Below are 26545 nucleotides of genomic sequence, written 5' to 3' on the forward strand. Positions count from 1 at the left end.
TAAAAGAAATATATAGGCACAATTTTTTTTTACATGCATTCAAATTTTAATTTTGACAACATACGTAAAAATCACGAAAATTCGCAAATTATTTTAAGCTAGAAATTTATACAAAATTTTCTTTTTAAATCTAACATTTGAAAATTTTTATTAATCTATAATATATTATATATTCTAGACTGACAAATCATCTCCGTTCAGAATCGTTTTTCGTATACAATGATACCTATCATTGCATTCAAATCTAACCTACCCTAGTCAGAGGTCCACCCCACCACCTAATGTACAGCAGAGCGACATCCACTTACCCGCTTTTTTTTTATTGGTCCTGAAATTTACAAAGAATTTCCGCTTCGACAACTATGGGCCATTAGCGTTGGATTAATTTATATAATTAGAAAGGAATAGAAAAAAAAATTGTTAATTTTAATATACAAAATAAATATCTAAATTTTTGGACATTTTGTGTCTTATAATTATGTACATGTCAAAATTGTTGTTGGTAACTTATAATAACTTTAATATTTGTGATTGTTTGAAGAAATGTATTGTTTTTGTTTCGTTTTCAGGATTTGGACCTAGACTTTCTCCAATGTCGTGGCTTATGTTTAATTCTTCTCTGGTTTTTTGGTATTTTAATAAATAAGTTATCACTTATCCGGTCACTGATGGAATACCGTGTCTATGATTGTCGACATAGGCGGAAATCCATTGAATTTCAGGGGGGGGGGGGGGTAAATTAATTTAAAAAAAAAACAATATTCAAATAATATGATAGAAATCGAAAAACAAAAAACTCATTGTGTCGCATAAATTGTTGAATTGGATCATAATACATTTAAACAGCCTATAAATACACATAAATACAACAAAAAAAGACTATTAAAAGAATAAAATGTATTCAAATTATGTTAACACAATTTATTTTTTTTTGCAAATTTATCAATGATGGAGTTTTGAAATATGTTTTTCAATATTAGGTATTGCAATTTTGTTAAAACGATCAGACATATAAATATAATACAGCTGCTACTGTACAATTAGTTAATATATTATATGAAATATTTTCACATGAAACACGACAACATTTTGGGGGGGGGAGCTTAGTCCCCCAAGACCCCCCCCCCATTTCCGCCTATGATTGTGGATTGCCTGATTATAATAATTGTATTTATTCATTATTGTTATTTCTATAATAAAATGTCAATAATTCATATACCTAAAACTATTATAAAGTTAAAAGTTTCATAATCCATTCTCAGAAGCGTTAGCCGCAGTGTCGTCGCCGATTACCGGCGACCGTACGAGACAGTTACTTTTTGGCGTAGTGGGGAATTTGAGACTGTCACAACGGCCGCGGCATGTAGGTGGCAGCACATTATGACAATGAAATATCAAATCTAACGACGTAAACATGCTGTCGAAAAACAAACGAAAAGCAATTAAAAAGTGGTTTTAGAGTAAAATTACCTATAATAAATTTTATAAAGAACAATATTTCAGAGGGAACCTCATCGGCGTTTTGTATTAATACAAATACAAAGCTCGATATTGAAGGCACAAAAACCTTTTTTTTTACATTATTTAAAAAACTGTAACTTTTTTACTACCTAATATTTCGAAAAACACCGATGAAGTTCCCTCCTAAATATTGTTCTCTATACATTTCATAATAAGTATTTTTACTCTAAAAACAATTTTTAATGCCGTTTCGTTTGTTTTTCGTAGACGTGTTTTTACCGCTGAAAATGACCAGTGTGACATCCTCTTTATGAATAGGGTCAGGCTGTTGTTTAAAAGTGTTGCGCTGTTGTTGAACAGTGTTGGGCTGTTGAACGAATACAAATGTTGAAGGAGAATTGGTTGGCGTTGATGTAATTATAGCTTCTATTTCGGCATTATGAACTAACTGGGGAATTTTTGATTTTAATCTTATTTGTATGAGCGATGGAAGAGTGCGGACAGTCTCTTCTATACTTTGAAAGTATTTTGTTAGTTGGTTTCCGGATGCTCGAGGATTAGAAGAAGCTGACATTTTCATATTCATATACTCATGTAGTATTTCTGCTGCTGTTCCAGGATTTCTAGTTATACTGATTTTTTTTTTTCACTAATGCTTTTTTTACCAACTGAAAATGAAGATTTGTTGTTTTGATTATTCACAAATTCATTGTTAATTATTTCATTATCTTCAAGTTCATTTGATTTTTGATTATCCAGTTGTTCTTAATTTTCTTCTATTTCGAATAATCCACTAGTTCTAGAATTTGAATCTTTACTTGCAGTTGTTGGAGGTGATTGACTAAGTCCAGGAAAATTACTCATTTCTTCTTCACTTTCTGAAAATAGATATGACTTAACAAACTCCATCTGACTTTCAGGATGCCACGGTTTTATTTTTTTGCTGACTGTCCACTTTTTGTTTTCCTGGCGTTCATTGCTTTTCTATAGCTTTCTCTTAGTGATTTCCACTTGTTTTTGCATGATTCACCTAAAAAATTAACAATAATAATAATATGTATTTTGTGATAATTTATAATTGAAGAATTCCTAAAACTATCATAACACACATTTTTTAAGAACCATTACTAATATTATTTTCTAATAAAACACAATAGTTATTATTTTTATACTAATATTAGTTATGGTTTTTAGATTTTTGGCTACTGGAGATACATTTGGCACAATTGCATTCAGCTATAGAGTAGGAGAAAAATCTGTACGAAAAATCTATATATATAAAAATGGAGACAAAAAATTCGAAATTGCATCAGTTGAGAACGGCTGAGCCGATTTGGCTCAATTTTTTTTTAAATGATAAAGAATGTCGGGGAGCAGGTTTATAGCATAAATTATGGACCTAACTCTTGTGAGTTAGAGATTTAGAGACAAAAACTTAGTTACACCGGTGGCGCCCTCTAGCAGATAAAAATAAAAATAAAAATATAATATAAATAATAATACAAATATCGAAAATAGCAGGGCTTGAAATCGATTAATATCGATAAAAATCGAAAAAAAAATTTTTATATTCTGGTTGATATACATTTTTTATTATAGACACTTACATAGAACTTTAGAGTAAAATAATAATAATAATAATAATAGTTGGCACATTATTCATTTTATTTTAAAACATTATCGTTAGTAGTATATATGTACCATTCCTGGCACATTCCTTAAATCCATCAGTAAAAGATCACAAAGAAAACAATGTGCAAAAAGATCAGACAATTGAAATGCAATATACAATCGCAAAATATTTTTCACAATACTACTTATTAATAATTAAAATTGAAATACAATAATAATTAAAATATTTTTCATAGAACTTATGATATAAATAATTGAAAATTGAATTGCAATATTCCCCAAAAAAAAATTTAGTAATATGTTAACAACATCAGAAATATCATAACTAATATTCCTTCAGTAAAATATCATAAATTAAATAATTGATATAAGTTCAGAATAACATTAGAAATGAAATAACGAAATGAAATCGAAAAATTTTGAAAAAAAATAAATTGAAATACAAATGCAAAATAAAACTATCATTCAATTACATAAAAATATCATAAATACCCATAACGCTCACCCGAATAAGGTGAGCGTCAAAAAATAGAAATGCAATAATTATTAAAATATTTTTCGCAAAACTTATAATATTAATAATTAAAAATTGAAATGCAATATATAATCGCAAAATATTTTATTATATTATATTTTCAATCAAATACCATTTCCCAAAACAAATATTTTATCATCATAAGCACTTAAAGCTTTTTTATTTTGTTCTACAGTAAAAATACCATGTTTCTTTGTTCTAAATAAATTTTGTTTAACATATTTTGGGGTTTTATCAAATAAACAATTCTTAAAGTCATTAAAACATATTTTATTTTCCACTACATTTTGTTTAACACCTTTAGCTTTTTTATTTTCTTTTTCACTATCTAAAATTGTATGTGAATATAATTTAGATCTTAAACCTATAAATTCTGTAATAATTTTTCCATTCAACTCTTCTTTAAACTTACCTAAAACTTTTTTGTTAATTAAAGGTAGATCATACATATTATCTTTTGGATAATCAGATGTATCAAAATGATCTAAATTAATTTTCATATCCTGATAGAAATCATCTGTTTTTATTTCTATTATTAATGAGTCTGTATCAGTATATAACAATCTAACTCTATTTCCATATTTTTTCTTTAGTATATTATAATAAAAATCATACATTAATAATTTAGATAAATCTAAAACACACATTCCTATATAAATTGGTTGTTTGAAAGTTATTTGTGTTCTTTTCATATGGATTGCAGCTAAATTTTCTGTAAAAATTGTCCTTCTATCAAAATTTGGTCTCACAATTAATTTGTCTAGTTTTGACACATTAGAACATAATCTTATATCAACATGATTTCTAACATTCATCATGGTACGTCCATAAACACTATTGTTCATTAATTTGAAATATTCTTTTTCAAACTCATTCTTAGCTTTTGATCTAAGATTAGTATTGAAATCAATATAAACTTTTAACCATGGAGATTGACTAAATTCTAACACTCTATGAATTTTCTCTATATTTAAACCTAATTTAATATATAATTTTAACGTTTCATAATGTATTATATATTTTGTCTTATCATACAAAGTTGTTAATAATTTTGGGAGTTGTTCACCATCAAAATGTCTTTCTGGCGCTAAAGGGAAATCTGAATGTAGATCATGAAGTTCTTTAGGAAAAGCTAAATCAACTTCTAAAATATAACCTTTAGGTGATTATCAGAAATATTCATTACATCAAAATTATTCAGATTATCAATCAATTTGAAATCTCCAGTAGGTAAATATTTACTCATTGCCCATCCATAAAGATTATTTGCATCCAAGTATTGTAAGAATATTGATTCCTTAAGAGTATTAAATTTTTTTCCCATATATTTATTATTTGCTTTAGAATATCTTTGACTACATTGAGATAAGCCCCCTTTTATTCCGGATTCAAACATCAATATTTGATCGATATCTGTTAATAAATCTAGTTTTATTTTTGTCATTCTTAACATGTTATCCCACGCAAATCCTGGTGTTATAAATACCACAGAGGATCTAATTTATAATTTTTTAAAGAAATGTCTCTAAAATGTTCTATTATATCTGTTAATAGTAAAACATCGATCTTATTATATAATCTGGTGAATTCACGAAGATATTGTATATTAAATACTTTCCAAATTTTTTGTGAGTTTTCATATTCCTCTTTGGTTATATTTTTATCAGTGAGAGAACTATAAAAAATTTCTATAGGTGGTAAACATGTTTCATTAAATTTTTCTTCAGAATCCATATACTCATAAGGATAAGATAACTTCCTAAATATTAAATTTAAAAATTTTTTAGGAAAATATTTACTAAGTTCTTTAAATTGATATTTTTCAAGATTATTTGCTAGTTTATCTAAAGAACTTGGTAAAAATTTAAATGAATCAATAAATCTTAATTCTGTTATTAATATTGTTTCTTCACCTTTGATAACTTGTGTACGTTTTATAATTTTTGAAAACGAAATATATTTTTCCTCATTATTTGGAATTAATTTTATATCATTGTCATCATTCCCAAATTCTTTTATAAATAGATGAGCATCATAACCTGAAAGATTATGACATACAATTGGGATAAATTTAGTATTTTGATAAGTAAGATTACATATAGAATGAGCCGCCCCTCTATATTTTCCTGTCAAATGATCATGATCACAAACTTTTCTCATATTAATGTTTTTATTTTTTATTTCTTTTTTCCTTAGATCTTGATATTTTTTAATATTTTCATCATCATTATATTCTTTATAATATTCAATAGCATTGTGAAAGATTTTTAATTTTTTCTCTTATCTTGGAGGTAATTCACTTAATAATCTTTCACATATATGACATTTATTAGAATTATTAAAATTATTTTTTGGTTTGCAGTCATTAATTCCATAGGAACTATTTTATCATATATTTCTGAAATAGCTATTTCTTCATCATACATACATCTTAAAAATTCTTGAGCTACATTTGGACCAGAATATACTACAGGAGCTTTATAATCACCATTACTATATTTAATATAGTAACAAAAATTATTAGGTATATGTTTCTGATAAAATTTTGTAAAAGACTCTTTATCATTTGGTTGACAAGTGTATATTGGTACGAGTGTACATTCATAGTCAACAATAACCTCAGAAGAGATTCTAAAAGAATGATTATACTTCTCAAATTCTAAAGTTTTATTAAAAGGTTCTGGTAGATTCATTTTAGCAGCTTTATTATCACCACAATAATGTTTATGTTCATTTAACTTATTTTCTGTATCAAAACTATTTAAACACATTTTACATAACTTTCTTTTATGACCATCTTTTGTAATTTGACTCCCAACAAGTTTCCATAAATCCTTAATCCAACAATAATGACCTTTATTCTCATTATCCTCTCTTAAATACAACAAATCTATATGATTAGTTTTTTCAATTTTAGTTATTTCTAGTGGTAAAATTATATATTGTCCTTGTTCTTCTAGATAGTAAATATTAATAGACATATATTTTGTTCTTTTAACAAATTTTGGAACGTCTGTAGTTTTTACTGGAAAAGAAATACCTTTTAATTCTTCATTAAATTCATTTTCCCATTTTTTATATTTTGTAACTCTTTGTGCATTTTGTTCAGCAAGGTGTAAAGCAGAGAGTATTGACCAAAGAAAACATTTATCATCTTCATTTTGAACATTTATAACAGCGTGTTTATTTTGAATATCTTCAGGTAATGGAATATATGAAGAACCTTTAAAAGGAACATATTTATTTATATTTATTCCCAAACTTAAAATTTGATCAAGTCTCCATTGAGATTCTTTCATTACAAAATCTTCTATTTCATTTACAATTGTAATTTTTACATTTGTATAAAACTCATTTAAGTTAGAATTTTTTGTTAAAATTTAATTTTGTGTTTTAAAATTACATTCTTTATATATCATATCTTCTTCAGATTTACCTTTCTTATATATAGCTAACATCATAATATTTACTTTTAAATCTTTCTTTTTTAATTCACGTTTAATGCGTCCTATTGCTGGGTTATCTAAACGATTTAAAAACACTTGTGGATCTTTAGTACCTGTTAACGTCTATTTCTTAGTGGACTGTAGGTATTGGTAAATGTGATTAACAGATTTTATTTTATTGTATTATTTTTTTTATTCTGCTGCGACCGACACGGTGACAAGTATATGTACACTGATACATGGTTGAACACACACTAAACTCTAAAGGTATAATACAATTGGACGTCGATTCAGATAATCTTTAATACAGATAAACGCAATAATAATGATAATAATATAATACACGCTTCACCATGCCGACCTCCTTGAAAAATTAAAATATTCATACATAATAAGAACAAATACATATAAATAATTTTTCAACAAAAAGTTTACAATAAATTGATAAATAACATATAATACATAAATAATCTAAATATAAGTTAGAAAATTATTAAATATAAATAAATTACTAGAATTTGATATAATAGGTAATTAGATATCATAACATTATATTACAAAAAATATTTATTCATTTTTTTTTTTTATGGGCAAGAGGACAAAGCTTACGAACTGCTCTAGATACTTCTTTACCTTTTACTAATATAGTAGCTACCCGAATGACACCGTCGTCCCCAGCCTGGACACGAACAACTCGACCCATGGACAAAGACATCGGGAGGGTATCGTCTTCTTTCACCAACACTACAGTACCGACTTTTAACTTAGGACCCTTGTTTTCCAGCCACTTTCGCCTTGTTTGGAGCTGCGACAAATACTCTTTATTCCAGCGCTGCCATAGTGTTTGAGTTAACTGAGATACTCGCTGCCAACGTTTTAAGCGATTGTCCGGTACACCAGTTAAATCTGGTTCGGGTAGAGAACAGGTTGGCTCACCAATTAAAAAATGAGCAGGCGTTAATGGTGTAGTATCAGTAGGATCAGAGGAACAGGGAGTCAAAGGTCTAGAATTAAGGACAGCCTCTATTCTAATTAGGATAGTATTCAATTCGTCATAAGTTAGATTAGTCGTACCTAAAACTCGGTATAAATGATTTTTAATAGATTTAATAGAAGCTTCCCACAACCCGCCAAAATGAGGGGAGAGGGGGTATGAAATGCCACCTTATACCCTCCGTTGATAAAGCATCGTACATTTTGGTTAAATGCTCTTCAGAATGAAACATTTTTTTTAGTTGCAGTAACCTATTGTTAGCCCCCACAAAATTGGTAGCATTGTCGCTAAATATATCGGAACATACACCGCGGCGTCCGATAAACCGTTTTAAGGCATTTAAAAAGGCTTCAGTAGTCAAATCAGCAACTAACTCGATATGGACAGCCCGGGTACTAAAGCATACAAATACACATATATAACCTTTTAGCACAGCCGCATTTCTTCTTAAACTTGTTTTTATAGAAATAGGACCGGCGTAGTCGACCCCACACTTTCTAAATGGTCGATTTGGCTCCAATCGTTCGGTTGCTAAATCTGCCATTATAGGTTCAACTATTGTTGGTCGAAGTCTAAAACATTTTACACATTGGTGAAATACATGCCGAGCGATGTTTCGGCCTCCAATTATCCAGTACTTTAATCGACTGTTCGCCAACATCGCTTGTGGGCCCGCGTGTAAAAGTAATTCGTGTTCGTTGCGCAATATTAATTTTGCCATTGTACTATCCTTTGGTATTAAAATAGGGCGTCCCTGTGTTATGTCCAAATGCCTGGCATTTTTTATGCGACCGCCAACTCGTATAATTCCGTCTTCCAAAAATGGTTGTAAATTATGTAATTTACTTTTTACCGTTAAACTGCCATTTTTATTTAAATCCTTTATTTCACTAGACCAATAGGACGCTTGAGTTATTTTAATTATAATTATTTTAGCTTCTTTTAATTCGTCGGATAATATTGGACCAACCACCTTCATTTTTTTTATTCAAATTTTTATAAAACGCAAACAATAACAAAAAATACGTAATAATCTTTTCCACGATGGATACTTGCTTAATATTTGTTCGTTTATTACCGGTTGCGCTACAAATGCAGCAGTTTTCTGTGTACCCTTATCTTCCGGTATTTCGGTATATCTTAACTCGCAAACAGTCTTTGGCCAACTTTTATGATCGTTAGTTAACCAGCTTGGTCCGTGCCACCATATCGAACTATTTATGATTTCTTTTGCACTGCATCCTCGCGAAATAATATCCGCAGGATTGTCCTTTGTTCCAACATGGTGCCATTCATTTACTGAACTAAGATCGTGAATTTCACCCACTCTGTGTGCAACAAATGTCTGCCAACGCGTAGTGGGTGAAGTTATCCAAGCTATGACGATTGAAGAATCCGACCAAAAATAACGACTTTGTATTTTTATACCTAATTTCGGTATTACTTTGTTGTACAGCCTTACTAAAATTATGGCCGCGCATAGTTCCAATCACGGTAGCGATATAACTTTTAAAGGCGAAACTTTAGATTTTGCATACAATAAATGCGACGTGCAAACGCCACTATTATCTGTCGTGCGTATGTATATATATGTGCCATAGGCGGCTAGACTGGCGTCAGCGAAACCATGAACCTCTATATTACAATTATCTTCCGTACCTATAAAACGTTGTATATTCAATTCACGCAAGTTTGCTAACTCATGTAAATATTTTGTCCACTCGTCGTGCATTTTTGCTGGTACCGGTTTATCCCAATCAATTTTCAATCTCCACATCTCTTGCATTAAAATTTTTGCTTTTATTACTATCGGCCCCACCAAACCTAGTGGGTCGAATAATGAGGCTATTTGCGCCAATATGTTTCTTTTGGTTGTTGATTTATCTGTCTTTGTGTCCTGCACTTTATATTTAAATTTGTCCTTACTAGGATGCCACAGGACCCCGAGAATTTTCGCCATATTGTCCTCTAATTCTAATACCGACATAGCATCATTATTTTCTTGGTTTAAATTTTTCAATAACTCCGAATCGTTTGCAGTCCATTTTCGTAAGTTAAAACCACCTGATTGTAGCACTGTTCGCAAGTCATTACGCAATTGTACGGCCATCTCTTTCGTATTTGCTCCACCTAGATAATCGTCCATATAAAAATCATTTTTTTGTAGCAGTACACGCTTCTGAAAAATTACTATACTCATATTCTGCTAATTTATACAAGCACGCGGTAGCTAAGAACGATGCCGAGATAGTGCCATAAGTGACCGTATTTAACTGAAATATTTGCATAGGTTGTTCTTTATTTTCCCACCAAAATATTTTTTGATATTTGCGATGTTCCGGTGTAACCCAAATTTGACGGTACATTTTTGACATGTCCGCGGATATCGCATATTTGTGTGTACGAAACCTAGCCAAAATATTAACTAAATCGTCTTGTATTGTAGGCCCTTTTAATAGTACATTGTTTAAGCTAATGCCTGTATCAGTTTTACTAGATCCGTCGAATACTACGCGCAGGCGAGTGGTACTACTATTTTCGTTTATTACGGCGTGATGCGGTAGAAAATAGCCGGGTTCATTGACCGACCTTTCCCCCGCACTGCACAGCAGTTCCATATGACCGAGATATAGATATTCATCAATAAATTGCTGATAATCTTTACCTAATTTTGTATTTAGTGCTAATCGTTTTTCGGTCGACAGAAATCTCCGGAACGCGCTTTGATAAGAATTACCTAATTTATTACTAATTTCTTCGCGGAACGGCAATTGTACTACGAATCTGCCAGATTCGTCGCGTCGCACTGTTTTAATAAATTGATCGTAACAAGTTTTTTCTTCCAAAGTGTAATGAGTATTTTTATCTACGTTTTCTACTTTCCAAAACTTTGCAATTTTTTCTTCTAAATTATCATTTATTTGATACGTGCTTAAAGAAATATTTTGTGCCTCTTTTAAATTTGATTTATTATTGACCGGGCCTGCCACAATCCAACCAAACTTTGTTTCTTTCAATGTAGGTCCATTTTCATTTAATTTAATTTGACCCTTATCCAATAAATCAAAAAACAATTCTACACCCATCAACATATCTATACGTTGTGGTTTGTTGTAGGCTTTATCAGCTAGTATTATATTATTCGGTATCTTTATGGACACAGTATTTATCGCTTTTATTGGAATATTGTTTGTTATACAAGGTATTATCAAACATGATATATTAGCTTTGAAATCTGTACTACAAGAACTCACCATTACCGTAATCTCGGATTTTACCTATGCAATGTGTGCCCGATTCCCGCTATATCATAATCAACTCTTTTGCATCGCAATTTTAACATTTGTGCCATATGCTCTGTGATAAAATTGTTCTGCGAGCCAGAGTCCAACAACACTCTGCACTTTACCGGCTTGCCATCAGTATTATATACATTAATTATTGCGGTTGATAGGAGCACCTGTCCATAGCTTATCGCCGATGCGTGTGCCGACACACTTACATTACTTGCTGTGGGACTTTCCTCATTATTTTCTTCATATTGCTCCGAAGTGACATTACTTTCCGTCTTATTTATTTTTAAATGTAATAATGTGTTATGCGCCTTATGACATTGAAAACATTTTTTCCATCACATTTCTTTCCGATATGAGTCCGCATACATATCATGCATAACTTAAGCTCACTCACCCTTTTTATTCGATCGGGAATGGGTAAAGCTAGAAAAGACGGACATTTATATATTGAATGCGCTAATTGGCAATTAAAACATTTCATCCCACCATATGCCGGAAACGCTATCGATTTGTGGTTATTTTTGTTTTTCTTACCGTTAATCATATTATTTTTTATTTTTTCGTCATTACGAATATTTATATTCGAAGAGGTCTCCACTGCTTCCATTATTTTGAATCTCTTTTCTAAAAATTCAAGTAACACTTGTACTTTGGGTATTTCATTTTTAGGGGATACCGTGTCCCACGCTTTAAGTGTACTAGAATCCAATTTAGTTGCTATAAGGTGTAATAATATTGAGCCCCACTCCTTAGGTTTCTCACCTAATGTTTCTAACACGCTCATATGACCGTTCAACTGATCTATTAATTTTCTTAATTGCATAGCTTCTTCATTTATCGCCGGTATATCGAACAACTCTTTTGTGTGCGATTGTACTAATACTTTTTTATTATTATATCGAGCTTCCACGCTATTCCATGCTATGTTATAATTTGCAGCCGTTGTTTCTATATACATTATAACCTGTGCTGCCTCACATTTTAGACACGAGCGCAAATGAAAAAATCGCTGTATATCGTCTATACGTGAGTTATTATGTACCATTGCTATATAAATATCGTGGAAAGCTGACCATTCCTCATATGCACCCGAAAATTTTGGTATATCTATCGGTGATAATTTCATTTCCGCGGTTGCACCGGTGCAACAAGAATTAGCGCTACAATTAATTGCGTGTGCTGTATTATGGCCTATAGAAGCTGATTTTTGATCACCATTATCCTTTTTTGTGCTTACACGCTGCATTATATTCTCGCCTAGAGCCATAGCACTAAAATATAACTCCTCGAATTCTATGCGGTAATCCTCCGTTTCGTCCTCAAACGACTCTATTTCCGATTGCACCTGATCAAATTCCAACCATAATTCATCGACCTTTTTACTTCTACATTTAACTTCTAATGGGTCCACTCCTTCTTTATTTAGATATATATTTAACCTAGTTAATTGTCCCTTTAATTTCCCTTTGCGGGCTTTTAGTGACATTAAATCTGACATATTATTGCAGAGTTACGCTTTTTTGAGTGTGTATACTTGTCAGTGTGTGTGTGACAGCTTGATGCCTAAAGTTGACGGGATCGCCGATCAAGATAGACAGCTGTGTTTTTGTGAGTAAATATGTGTTTGTGTGGTATCGTACCTATGCGAAAGCTAATTATTTTATTATCTATAGGTACCGAGCTATATTATCTACGACCATTTCCCCTTTGACTTAAATACCTGGGAGAAAAACCCGCTAATAGGATTTATTTATAGGAACGAAATAAGTAACTTAGAACTGATACTACTTACCACCTTGAAACTCACGCCCTCGCCGTCTTCTTGTTTGATTTTTTTTCTTTTTTCTTTTTCGCCCCACTTGAATATATAATATTTGCTGCACATACACGACCAATTATCACTCGCATTTAACTTTTTTACGGAATGCTATAACTATTAATTACTAATCAAAAAAATTACTATTTTACTTTAAATTGTGAGTTATACTAATTGCATCCGGTTTCGATGGACCAATGTTAACGTCTATTTCTTAGTGGACTGTAGGTATTGGTAAATGTGATTAACAGATTTTATTTTATTGTATTATTTATTTTATTCTGCTGCGACCGACACAGTGACAAGTATATGTACACTGATACACGGTTGAACACACAATAAACGCTAAAGGTATAAAAAAATTGGACGTCGATTCAGATAATCTTTAATACAGATAAACGCAATAATAATGATAATAATATAATACACGCGTCACCAATACCCATGTTATTTTCAATAACATAAGTTTGTAATCTACTTTTAAATGCAGTTTCTTCAATTTTTAGAATAGGTCGAATAGGTCGATTATCTTTCTTTTCAAACATTTTTGCACTAAAATTGAAAACCTTATGTGGTTTTGGTATTCTTTCTTTTTTTAATCTTATTGGTTGTTGAGGTTTTGGTATTCTTTCTTTTTTTGTTCTTATTGGTTTTGTTGACATTTTTTTGTACATTTTATTAAATTTAGGTTTAATTGTTTGATCTACATCATTTGTTTGATGACGAACAGATTTCAAATGTCTAGACCAATTTTTGTAAGTAACTGTTAAGTTACATTTATCACAAGTTTTGTTAGGATATGTTTTTTTGTTCTCCATTTTATTATAGTTAACATTTCCTTTAACTAAAGGTTCATTTTTATTTAAACGGTTCATTCTTTATCATATTATATATATATTTTTTTTTTACAATCAACTTTTTAATAGAAATTATTCTATTAAAAATACACTTTTAAAATCTGATAAGAGTTGACCTACTTACTATCCCACCTCTCGTCTGTTGTATTATAGATATCACTTCTTTTAACTCATGTCATTTAAAAACAATGTGAAACATATAGTCGATTTATTTAATTTAATATAATTTTAATATTAAGATCCCATAATAAATTTGCACATTTTCATATTTCCTAAATCTTGAACAACCTTAACATCTTCTAGAAAACGATGTCTATAATCACCTGTTGTAATTATCATATCGTTGGCTATTCTACAAAGTTCTAACCAACTTGGTGAATGTTATCGTTTAGAAATATAAGGATTTCTAGTATTATCATCTTTTTGATCAATAATGAAAATATTTCCATAAATTGGAATTGTATGTAGATTATATTTAATTGATTCAGTATTATCATGATATTCAAAAGCACAAAATTCAACATATAAATTATCTTTTTTTGACAATTTTTTCATATATTTTTTTATATAATTTTTCATTAATTTCAAATAATTATATTTGTTTGTTTTTCTTGATTACTTGGTATACCTTTGTATGTTTTATTATATCTAAAGGTACAATTGTTTGATCTATATCATTTTTTTGATGACGAATAGATTTCAAATGAGCAGCCCAATTTTTGCTATCAACTGTTAAGTTACATTTATCACAATTTTTGATATTCATTTTGTTATCAATTTCTTTAACTATGGGTACAATTTTATTTAATCCATCCATTCTTTATTATATTCCATGTTATTATTTTTTGCATTCAAATTTTTAACAGAATAATTTCTATTAAAAATATCATTTAAAATTTTGTTTTTTGCATTTCTTCGTTATAAAAACTCCCTTCAATCTCTTCATTGTTTAAATCTATAATTTTATATGTTATAGGATTTGTGTTTAAAATATCATTAACTATAAATATTTCTCTTATCCAATTATTGCTATATTTATTAACAAATGTTTTTTTAAAAGCTTTTATTCTTACTCTATCACCTACATTAAATTAAATTTTTGATTTAGTTTTGTTTTTTGTAGAAAATAATTTGTGTAGAACATTGTTTTCGTTAGATTTATTTACTTCACAAGGTTTCATACCAATAGCTCTATGTATATCATTGAAATTATGTTCATCTAATAATGTTTGTAAAATTTTAATCCATTTTTTAGAATTTTGAACTTCAAAATATATTCTCATTTTTCCGTTTAATGTTCTATTAAAACGCTCAATAATTGCAGATTTTTCTTCGTTTTGTGTATGATACATATGAATATTATATTTTTCCAAAGTTTGTTTAAAATGTTTATTTACAAACTCCAAGCCTTTATCAACGTGTAGTAATTTTGGTGGTTGATGTTTTTGTGATTTAGCTTGTTTTATTATTTTTTCAAATGCTTTTGAAACATTAATACCATCTTTATTTTTGAGTGGAAATACCCATGCAAATTTTGAAAAAGTATCTATAACAGTAATTATATAACAATAACCATCATTTTCATTTGAATAATTTCTCATTATAACTAAATCAGCAGCCCATAAATCATCAATACCTTTAGTGATAATCCTTCTTTTAGGAAATCTTAATCTGGCTGGTTTATGAAGTTCTTTAGCTAATAAAAATTTGTCTGTATTATTTGAAATATTTTGATTTATAGATTTATTGGTGATGGGTTGTTCAATTTCAGGTGATATTGTAAATTTAATTTTATTTGTTTTACAATCCAAACATTTTGTTGAAATTCTCCATCGACCATTAACTGTTTGAATTTTAATAGGATTAAAATTGTTTGTTCTTTTTTTACATTTAAGGCAATGTATAGTTTGTAATAATTCATAGCTCATTTTATATTACAAACATTTTTTTCAAAAATCTTTGGAAATGGTTTTAGACTATCAGATTATGAGGGGGGACTTAAAGAGAATTAAAATTAAAAATGTTTAATCAAAACATGAACATTCTAACATAAATAGCATCGGAGTTATACTTAAATCAAAAACATAAAGTGGAGGGTAAACTTTTAATATGTAGTGTAGATAAGTATATAAAACATGTATGTGCTGTTCCGACTTGATAATATCAAATATTAAATGAATTATCAGACTTTAAAATATTTAATGATAGTAATAATAATAATATCAAATATTTTCAATTGAAAAAAAAATCTGGAAAAAAAAAATGCAAAAAATCGGTAAAATCATTCTCAGCTTTACAGATACCCGTTATGAAAAAAGGAGGCCGGAACTCTTTTACAGATATCTGTAAAGCTATCGTGGGAGGGAGAAATTATCCAAGTGTTGTTGATCGTCAACTACAGTTTTTCAGTAGAACTAGATAGGTGGGCGCCTACACCTATCCAATTTACTGTAAACGTCTTCAAAGCATGATTAAATTAGCAGGAGAATATGCGGCGCCACACATTCCCCACTAATTACGATCTTACTAAGAATACATTTAAAACAATCGCATTAACTGACCAGGCTACAACACTTGGACATGTATAAATGATATTTAAACACTATTTAAATAATACGATAAATAAAAACCTCATAATATACATATATATGTATATATGATAAGATATGCAATACCGGATGTTAAAAAACTAATCAGTCTAGCTACACAAACGTTGATATATTATATATTATTATTATTATTATTATACGTAATTATTCAGCTTATACTTATACAGTTATACGTATTTATTCAACGTAGTTATGTTGTTATGCTTTAATATAATATGTTTTAACGTTTCGATGTTTAAAAATTTTTATTTTTATTATAATAAATAATAGAAATGGGAAATGAAAAAGTTAAAAGTTATAGTGATAGTTCTACTAATTTGATCATCGAATGTAAACATGAAAATCAACAATGTCTACGTGAAAATAGTAAATATGATAGTGATAGTGATAGAAATAGTGATTATAATGAATATAATGTATTTGACCTGGTATTATCTCAAATCGAACTACGTAAAAAACAGTGTGAAGAATATGAACAAGAAATCAAGAAACTTAAGAATATGCTTATAAATTTCCACAATGTGACAAAAAAGATAATAGAACAACGTGAATGTGAACGTGAACGTGAAAATCAACAACGACAACGTAAAAACACTAAACGTCGACGTGAACATAATTAATTGATTTACGTAGTTATGTTGTTATGCTTAAATGTATGTTTTAATGTTTCGATGTTTAAACATTGTTATTTTTAGTATAATAAATAATAGAAATGGAAAATTGTAAAGCATCTTTAAATAAATGCGGCAACACTCAATATGATTTTGTAAAATTAGATACATTAGAACAAGGAAAAAAATATGAGGTGACTTTTTTCGAACATTTTGATACAGAGCATGGTAAAACAATAACTGTTGTATTAGATAATTAAATTAGAGTATTTTTACCAAATAGATATTTAGATAATGATGAAATGACAGATGAAAATATATCTTTATATAAAAATTCGAAAACAAAATTTAATCTTATTTATAAAGGAATGAAAAAATTAAACAAAGGAAAATCAATGCATTTGATTGATTTTGAATAAATTAGAAAAAAAAAATATATAAACTTTTATAAATGGTATTTATAAAAGTAAAAAAAAATGGTTATATTCATTTACCACAACCAGAATTCAATGATAATAATAAATTTAAAATAGGTCTCGAATCAATGTATTTAAAAAGTTTAAATTTGATTAATATTGAATCAGATTGTAAAATAGAAATTGAACATAGAGAAATATATATAAAAAAAGGTATATAGTATTTAATATTTAAATTAATTAATTGAACCGGTATTTTTATCTTATAATAATAAAAAAATTCAAATTGAATCTCCTTGTTATTATAAATTCGATGAAAAATTTAAAAAAAATTTAGAATTTGAAAATACAGAATTTGATTTTTCAATAGTTGGTAATACTTTAATATATTATCCTACTTCTGAAGAAAAATATATAAATATAGATCAAGAATGTACAATTCGATTAGGTAGAAATGGTGAAATACCGAAGATTGAAATTCCAATAGGAATATACACAATAAATGAAATTGAAAATTTAATGAATGGTTATGATTTTCCTAAAATAAGTCTTGAATTAATTGATGATTTTTTAAATATTACAGCCTCAATGGGTCTAAGTTTTGATGAATATTTATCAAATTGTTTAGGTTTTGATCATATGGGATATTTAATCCCTATAAATAAGGTATGGCCTGGTTGATGGAAATTAGCTCCTGGTATTGAATATAAAATAACAGGATCAAACAAACCAATGTTTTTAAAAAAAAATAAACGGTGTTATATTTAGCCAAATAAAAAAATCTGACAAAATATATAAAACTGAAATTGAAGGTAACTATTCAATTGATCAATTGAATAGTTTATTACCTTTAAATATCAAATTACAAAATGATAATAATTTTATTAAATTAACTTCAAAAAATACTTGTTTGATAGACGAAAATTTAAAATTAAGTTTAGGGATTGATAATAATTTTTTATATTAACATGTAGGAGATTCTGAAAAATTAGATAATAATATAAATAACAATTATTAGAAGTACATTGCAACATAATTGAAAAGTATGTTTCATCTATTGATAAAAAATTATCGAAGAGGAGCTTTTGTTTGTTTTTTTATTATGATTCAAATAATCTTTTTATAAGATGTAATCCAATAATGTACAGACAAGTAAATGTAAGAACAATTCAAAAGATAAATATATATATTCTTGATCAAAATGGTGATATTGTTAATTTTGGTGATGATTTTATTGTTTATCTTGATGTAATTGAAGAAAAACAAAATATATTAAAATTATTTTTCAATAGAAATATTTCTATTCAAAACACAAAAATTTATTCCAGAAAGAGGTGGAGTACTATTATTGTTGTCAGAAAGACATGAAAATAATTCTCTTAAAAGAAGTGTGAATCTATTATCTAATTTAATCAGTAAAAGATTCTTCAATTGTTCTTTTTTCAATATCAAATAAAAATTCATCATTTCTGACGAAAAATACATAGCAAATTGTACTTTTTAGGTAAATCTTCATTGAAATCCACATGTAAAATAATATTTTGTTTAGTTGCAGAAATATTTGTTGGTTGTCTAGTCATGTTTACAAGATATATTGTTCTAAATGTTTTAAAATCGTTTGGATCATTATACATCCAAGGAAGTTCTTGATGAGTTTTATGAAAAATTTTTTTATAATCCATCAAACTATCATAAGCTTCACAATATTTTTCATTCTTAAAATCTAGATCTTGAGTTTCTTCAGGATAACGTCTTCCATTTATTTCAAACCTAAAATTTTTCACATTACAATGATCAAATTCACAAGGATCATGTTCTTGAGTATTTAACTTGTTTGTTTGAAATACCACACCGGCAAAGAAAGGACTATTAAGACTTCGATATTGAGTTGTTAAATCGAGTTTTATAGTTTTTCCTGATATATTTCTTTCTTCAATACATTGCCATGATTTAAAATTAAAAATATTTTTTTTTTCTTGAGAAATTGTTTTTAAATCATTTAACAATAAAACTTTATACATAGGATTGAATTCTAAAATTGGAATTCTAAGTGTAAATTCATCAATAATAATTTTTTCCATCTTCTGTTCCTATAACAACTTTTTTTAACAATGCATCATCATCTGTATTACTCGTAAAAATTATTTCCATATCACCTTGGAAAACAGGATATATTTGGTCTTTAAACCATCCTAATCCGAATTGTGATAATTTACATAAATAACATTAAAACGACCTCCACCTTTATAATTGCTTGAAAATCCTGAGTTTATAATTGGTCCGTTTGGATCTACAGAAAAATCTAACACACCTTTAATTGTACTAGCAACTCCTGGATTTTCGATTTCATCCAAGACTTTACCATGTTTTTTAACTTCAATTCTAGTAAATAAAAATGCATGAAAATTATCAATTAGTTGTATTTTTGATTCTTTAGGATAATCTTTTCCACCTTTTTGCAAATATCTACCATAAATATAAAACTTTGCATCTTTAATGCTCAGAAAATCATCCATATTATCTATTCTAAAAATTGTAGTTTTATTAGGTGTATTCAGTTGTGAATTATTCACAGGTAAAAAAGTTTTATATTGAGATCTTTCAATATATTGATCGTATTTTTTAAAAATATTATACATTATTATTTATAATAGCAAATATATATATTTTTTTTTATATAAATGGAAAAATTAATGGTAAAAAAATATATTGAAGATGATAGTAAAGAAAAATCTTTATTTGAAATACCTTCACGAGTTTTAGTGGTAGGAGCATCTGGCTGTGGTAAAACAACTTTATTGTATAATATGATTATAAGTTATTGGATTCCATATAAAAATCTATATATTTTTACACAAAATATTGATCAGCCAGTTTATAAAAAATTAAAAAAAATATTTGATGGAATATCTTCTATAAACATTCATTTTTCTGATGGTGATATAATATCTGTTGATGATTGTGAACCTAATAGTGTAGTGGTTATTGATGATTTTCTTTTAGAAGATCAAAAGTTGATAATGGAATATTTTATAAGATCGAGATCAAAGAATATTAGTGTTATTTATTTAACACAAAGCTATACTTCAGTAGATATAATTTAACTGTTATAATTGTTTTTAATCAGTCAAATTATTATATTGAAAAAATATGGTCCGATTTTATTAGCAAAATTATACCATTAGACAAATTTAAAGACATTTTTAGAACTTATTGTAAAACATATGATAAAAAAAATAAAATAAAAACATAATATGGTTTCATAACAATAGACATAATAAAAAATTTTATCTATGACAATAAAGGTAATGATATTTTAAGTATTGATGAACGATGAAAATTATTTTTTATGTAATAAATGGATATCAAACAAATTCAAAATGAATTAAAAAATAAAATTAAAAAAAATAGAACATTTGAAGACCAAAACAATTCCAAGGTCGGAAATAACTTAGAAAACGAAACGGAAAAAATGAAACAATTAATTCATCTAAGACAAAATTTACAAAAAACTTTTAAAAAATCAGATTTTAAAATTTAAAATTTTATAAAAAAAGATGAAGATGAAGGTGAAAAATATTTTAATAATTATTGCATTTCAATTGTCTGATCTTTTTACACATTGTTTTCTTTGTGATCTTTTATTGATAAAATAAAAGTGTGCCAGGAATGGTACATCTATACTACTTATATTTTTAAGGAATATATGGCTTATATTCTAAATATTTGCTAAATATATTTGGGCTCAATAATTCTTTAAAATCATCTCTGGGTTGAAACTTTTCGAGTTGTTTTAAAGCAAAATTGATCGTGTCAGTAGAAATATCGTTAGGTTAGGTTAGGTTAGGTTTTTTTTTTTTTTTTAAAGGAAACCAGGAGGGAACTGCATTAGCATTATTTCCTCCAGGCCCCTATCCTTTATTAAAGAAAACACAAGAGTAAACTTTACATTAGCGAATTAGGTAAATTGGTAGTCCGGGGGACATTCCCCCCCAACCAGCCTTTACAATATATACTTTATTATTACATATTATGGGGGTTCTAGCCCTATTCATTTTGCTTCACCTACATTAATTAATCTTAACTAGGTTACTCCCGTCGCTGGTTCTTTCCGGGTCCTCTCGGCCTCACATTTGTGCTCCAAAAAAGGTTAGGTTAGTTTAGTTCAGCGGTGGCTGTCGTGGCGAATAGACGTGCCCGTGCGTCGCTCCCGAGTCTTTTTCTCTTTTCTCCGGTAATACGTCACGGTTTTTAGCGCGCCCAGTTCAAATCGACGTGCTAGTTCGTCCTACGTCGACTGGTGCAAACCGCGTCTAATTTGGTTGAGTTTTCACCGAGAAAACTCAATTTTTCACGATACACACGCGCATCTGCTACCGTGTTACGCAGATCACGATTTTCTGTTTAAAAAGTGCGAGATCGGGTCGGTGTTGGTGTTGAGTCGACCTGATAAAAATCACCCACACCCCCCCCGCATCTTTCGACGTACCGAGTGCCTACCTAGGACCCCCCGTTCACGGGGAATCGCGTCACCCCCACCCACCAGCCTACAGCCCAATTGTCGACAATCGACAAGTTGAATGTTCGCGCGCGGTGGCTGGACGCATGCAGTTCGTTGAGACGGACTATTGGGTACCGCCATCGTCGAGGTCCGACATCTAGAAGGTGAGTTATTCCACTTTTATCATACCCCCTATACTGTAATTTTAGCCCATGCTGATGCCTTAAATACAATTCGTATTCTGGAGGATAAAGAATTTTTACTTTTACAACGAAAGAAGGACGACCTGGTAAAATTGGAATTATTGATAGACATCTCACAAAAAAGGAAGCTGAGATTAAGAAGAAAAACGATAATATTAAAAAAAGACGGAATAAAGAAGACGAAATAATTAAATCACAAATTGGACAGTCTCACATTTTGCTATCTTCATGTTCAAGTGAAGATGATAGTGATTTATCTGACAGCAATACTTCTACTGTTGATGACTCGTTAATTAATAAATCACCAGAAAAAAAAAAGGAGGTAGAAAGAAACTTCTTGACAGCAATTTGGCTGTTAGTCTTGATGTTGCAAAATTAAGTGATCGGAAAGCTACAGTAGTACTAATGAATACTATTAAGCGACTTGGCGGTGATCCTTTAAAATATAATGTAAACAATTCCAAGGTCGGAAATAACTTAGAAAACGAAACGGAAAAAATGAAACAATTAATTCATCTAAGACAAAATTTACAAAAAACTTTTAAAAAATCAGATTTTAAAATTTAAAATTTTATAAAAAAAGATGAAGATGAAGATGAAGGTGACAATACTAACACGTCCCTTATTCAGGGACACGTTGAATATACACCAAAAGAAATCCAAAAAATAATTAATCTTAAAAAAAATGTACAAAATAACTATAGAAAAACAGTTTTAAACGATAAATATACATCAGAAGAAAAAGTAAAACATTATGAACCAATATTAAAAGCCTTATCAAATGTTGAATCATCTGTTAATGATGTTAAAGAGGTTGCTATTAAAACCGATAATGATATTCAAAAGATGATAATACCTACTCCTTATAAACCTCGTAATCCAGAATTATTACGATTAACAGAAGATCAAGATAATATGAAAACACCTAAAAGTTCTCCACGAATAACAACAAATAAATCTCCTATGCCTAAAAATATAATAATATTAGGTGAAAATGCGCAAAAATATTTACCAACTTTACCAAATGAAGCTAAAGGTGTTAATCCATTTGGAATATCGACGGCTACAGGGAAAAGGGGCGTAAACGACATTTTCGTAATTTTACAGGAAAGCCAAAATAAAAATACAATACATTTTTCTGTTCTATTCTATCTAAATATCACTTACAAGTATAATTCTTGTATCAATCTATTAATTGATTATGTTTCTAATGTATTTTACTTACAACTATGAAATTTACCGCTAATTACGGTAAAAATTACCTTATAAACGATAATATGGCGCTTACGCCCATTGTTTCTCAACTTACCTGGTCATTGTTGGTTACGCCTAAACTCGTGAACATATGATTTAATATTAATAATTCAATAAAAAGTACTCAAAATAAAATTAAATAACGTATAATATCATTATCACATTATAAAAAAACAGTACAATACTTCTTTTAATAAAATAAAACATTTCTTTTTAGTAAAAAGTATTCAAAATAAAATTAAATAACATTACGTATTTAATTATTACATAAAAAAAAAACAGTAAAATCTTTCTTAAAATAAAATAAAACATCTCTTTTTAGTAAAAAGTATTCGAAATAAAATTAAATAACGTGACGTATTTAATTATTACATAAAAAAAACAGTAAAATCTTCCTTAAAATAAAATAAAACAACTTTTTTTAGTAAAAAGTATTCGAAATAAAATTAAATAACATGACGTATTTAATTATTACATAAAAAAAACAGTAAAATCTTCCTTAAAATAAAATAAAACAACTTTTTTAAAAACAAATCGATATAATTATAATAGTAACCAACTAAGTTATAATACTTAATGATGAAATGAGTAAATAAAATTTGATAATTTATCAGTCTTATTTTAAACTGTCAGTTTCATCTTCCTCGTCAGTTTCTTGTAAACAGTCTTGGATTTTTGTACTATTTCTCATTTGCAGATACTCCTCGTGAAACTCATTAGGAATAATTCCAGATGTACATAATTTAATAAGATCATTATATTTTTCTTTCGAGATTGCAATGGTTTCTTTATACAACTTTTTTGCAATGACTTCTGTAGTGGACCGAGATTCTTTCTTGTTCTGACCGCCTTTAAGTTTTAATGTTTTTGGTTCACAATCAGGATTATATGAAAAATATGCATGGATATTTATGGAATGAAAATTATCATCTTCACTATCCAAATTCAAACGTGAAAAAGCAAATTAACGAACTTTTGAAATTTGAATGATATTACCATCGATATCTTTTAAAACTTTTGGGAGTATATTACTATTATCAGCTTCATATTTCCAATTATAAAAATCTTAATAAGCAAGTTGTTTTACCTCTATAGGCTTAGGATTTATACGTGCGTTTCTAATAAGTGTAGCCCATTCACTTGATGCCCAAACAGTTTTGTCCCTAACAAAACGTTCGATTGATGCATGCACTGAATCTACCGGCATGTAAGTATGACCCGGCAATAGAAAAACGACTTTTATCTCTTTAATGTACGTGAATTGACTTTTGAGTGATTTTGAAATCATAGCTAACATAGCACGATTTTTGTTTTGGCCGGTGCACGAGTCACAATATAAAGCTACGTATTCATATATTTTTTTGATATCTATATCGGTTAAATAGTTGTGTATACATGTCACAATTTCATTACATCCCCTTTTTCCGTTTATTTCTCCCCATAAATAAGCATAAGCATTTTGCGTTCCCGACTCGTAAATGGTGCAGTTATAAGAACTAAACTTCCTACTATAGTACAAATTCATATTTTGACCTGATGGGCTACTCAATACTTTTTGTAAATCAAAATTCGAGCACAAAAAATTCCCTTTACACTTTGAAATCTGTTGATCAAACAAAAACATAGAATTACATTCTTCTTTTTCGTATAAATGAAGTTGATTTTTTGTATCTTCGGATTCATTTAGTTGTCGGCTCATAATAATATTTTCAATTTTACAACACCAAGTACATTTATCCTTTTTAGGGACATGAAAACCGATATTATATTTTTCTTTAAACAGCTGATAGAAAAGTGTTTTTTTTATGATAGTACCGTTACTTTGTTTACAAAAATCAATGTAAAGCTTATATAATCTAGAGCAATTTCCTAACTCTGACGGTAAATATTTTTTAGTCGTTGAGGCTCGGCAATAGTGTGATGGTACCGCTGGGAGCTGCTGTATAAATTTATCAAAATTTGCCATAACATCATCAGACGTTTTATTTTTTGGACGTCTTGAACCACGACCATCTTTTTTCGAAGTTCCTGAAAGGGATCGCTTTGAAAGTGTATAAGTTAAACATTTTTGTGTCATATCCAAAGTTTTTAACAAAAACTGTTGACATACCCGCTTTGGTTCACTATTGCACGATAAATAATATTCTCTAGTTACATTACGGCGACTAGTACCTTCAACTCTTTTCCTTTTAATAGCAATTTCTTTGGTAGATGATAATAAATAATCCCGTTGTCTTTCATAATTACCTAATCCCCAAAAATTGGAAAAAATAATTTGTCTCTCTTCTTCGGTTATTTTATTCGTACACTTGTTAGGACATTTTGAATTAGCGCAAGGGTTATTTTGAACTTTCTTACCATTACCATGGACACGGTTGTGTTTTTCCTTTATTTTTTTATTAATAATTTTTGGCTTTTTCAAACCACTTTTTCCTATCTGTGTTAGTTCATCAACAATAACAACATCATTGCATTCTAAATCACAACTTGAAGTTTTTTTATCGGATTCTATAGATGGAATTTTGAAAAGTTCTCGTGAACAACTAGGTTTTTGACAATTAGTTATAATATTATCACTAACATCAGAAACAGTAAATGAAGTATTTTTATTCAACACCATACCTGGTGGTAACCAATCTGTTGTATCTCTAGTACACTCTGACGGACATAATGTCGGTGACTTATCAGATAATAATGTATTTTTAGCAGTAATATTATTTTTGGTAACGGGAACTTCAGATTTTTTATAAACGTTTAACTCTTTATTTTCAACTGCCATAATATCTTTATAAACTAGACCATTAAAAAAATTAGCACGATCAAAGTTGTCGTTTTGTTTTGATGGAAAGTTATTTTCAATAGTGCTAGACGAATTATTTATAGCATTCATCATTTTTTTTATTCTTGAACCCAT

General features: G+C 28.8%; 2 protein-coding genes across 2 annotated transcripts; both read right to left on the reverse strand.

Annotated features, from left to right (window-relative positions):
• Nucleotides 1-2226: 2226 nt before the first annotated feature.
• LOC149063263 (uncharacterized) lies at nt 2227-9549 on the reverse strand. The gene is made up of 7 exons (XM_089215585.1): nt 9513-9549; nt 9147-9445; nt 8246-9041; nt 7684-8148; nt 4695-4784; nt 4041-4172; nt 2227-2339 (listed from the first exon to the last, which is right to left on the reverse strand). The coding sequence occupies exons 1-7, from the start codon at nt 9547-9549 to the stop codon at nt 2227-2229; spliced, it is 1932 nt and encodes a 643-aa protein (XP_089071711.1).
• A 672-nt stretch (nt 9550-10221) lies between these two features.
• LOC107171076 (uncharacterized) lies at nt 10222-11325 on the reverse strand. Its single transcript, XM_015521306.2, has one exon. It carries the CDS (start codon nt 11323-11325, stop codon nt 10222-10224), a length of 1104 nt encoding a protein of 367 aa, XP_015376792.2.
• Between the last annotated feature and the right edge of the window lie 15220 nt (nt 11326-26545).

Source organism: Diuraphis noxia, unplaced genomic scaffold (assembly GCF_037042655.1).
Source record: "Diuraphis noxia isolate RWA-SAM2 unplaced genomic scaffold, SU_Dnox_SAM2 contig0001, whole genome shotgun sequence".
Lineage (NCBI taxonomy): Eukaryota > Metazoa > Arthropoda > Insecta > Hemiptera > Aphididae > Diuraphis > Diuraphis noxia.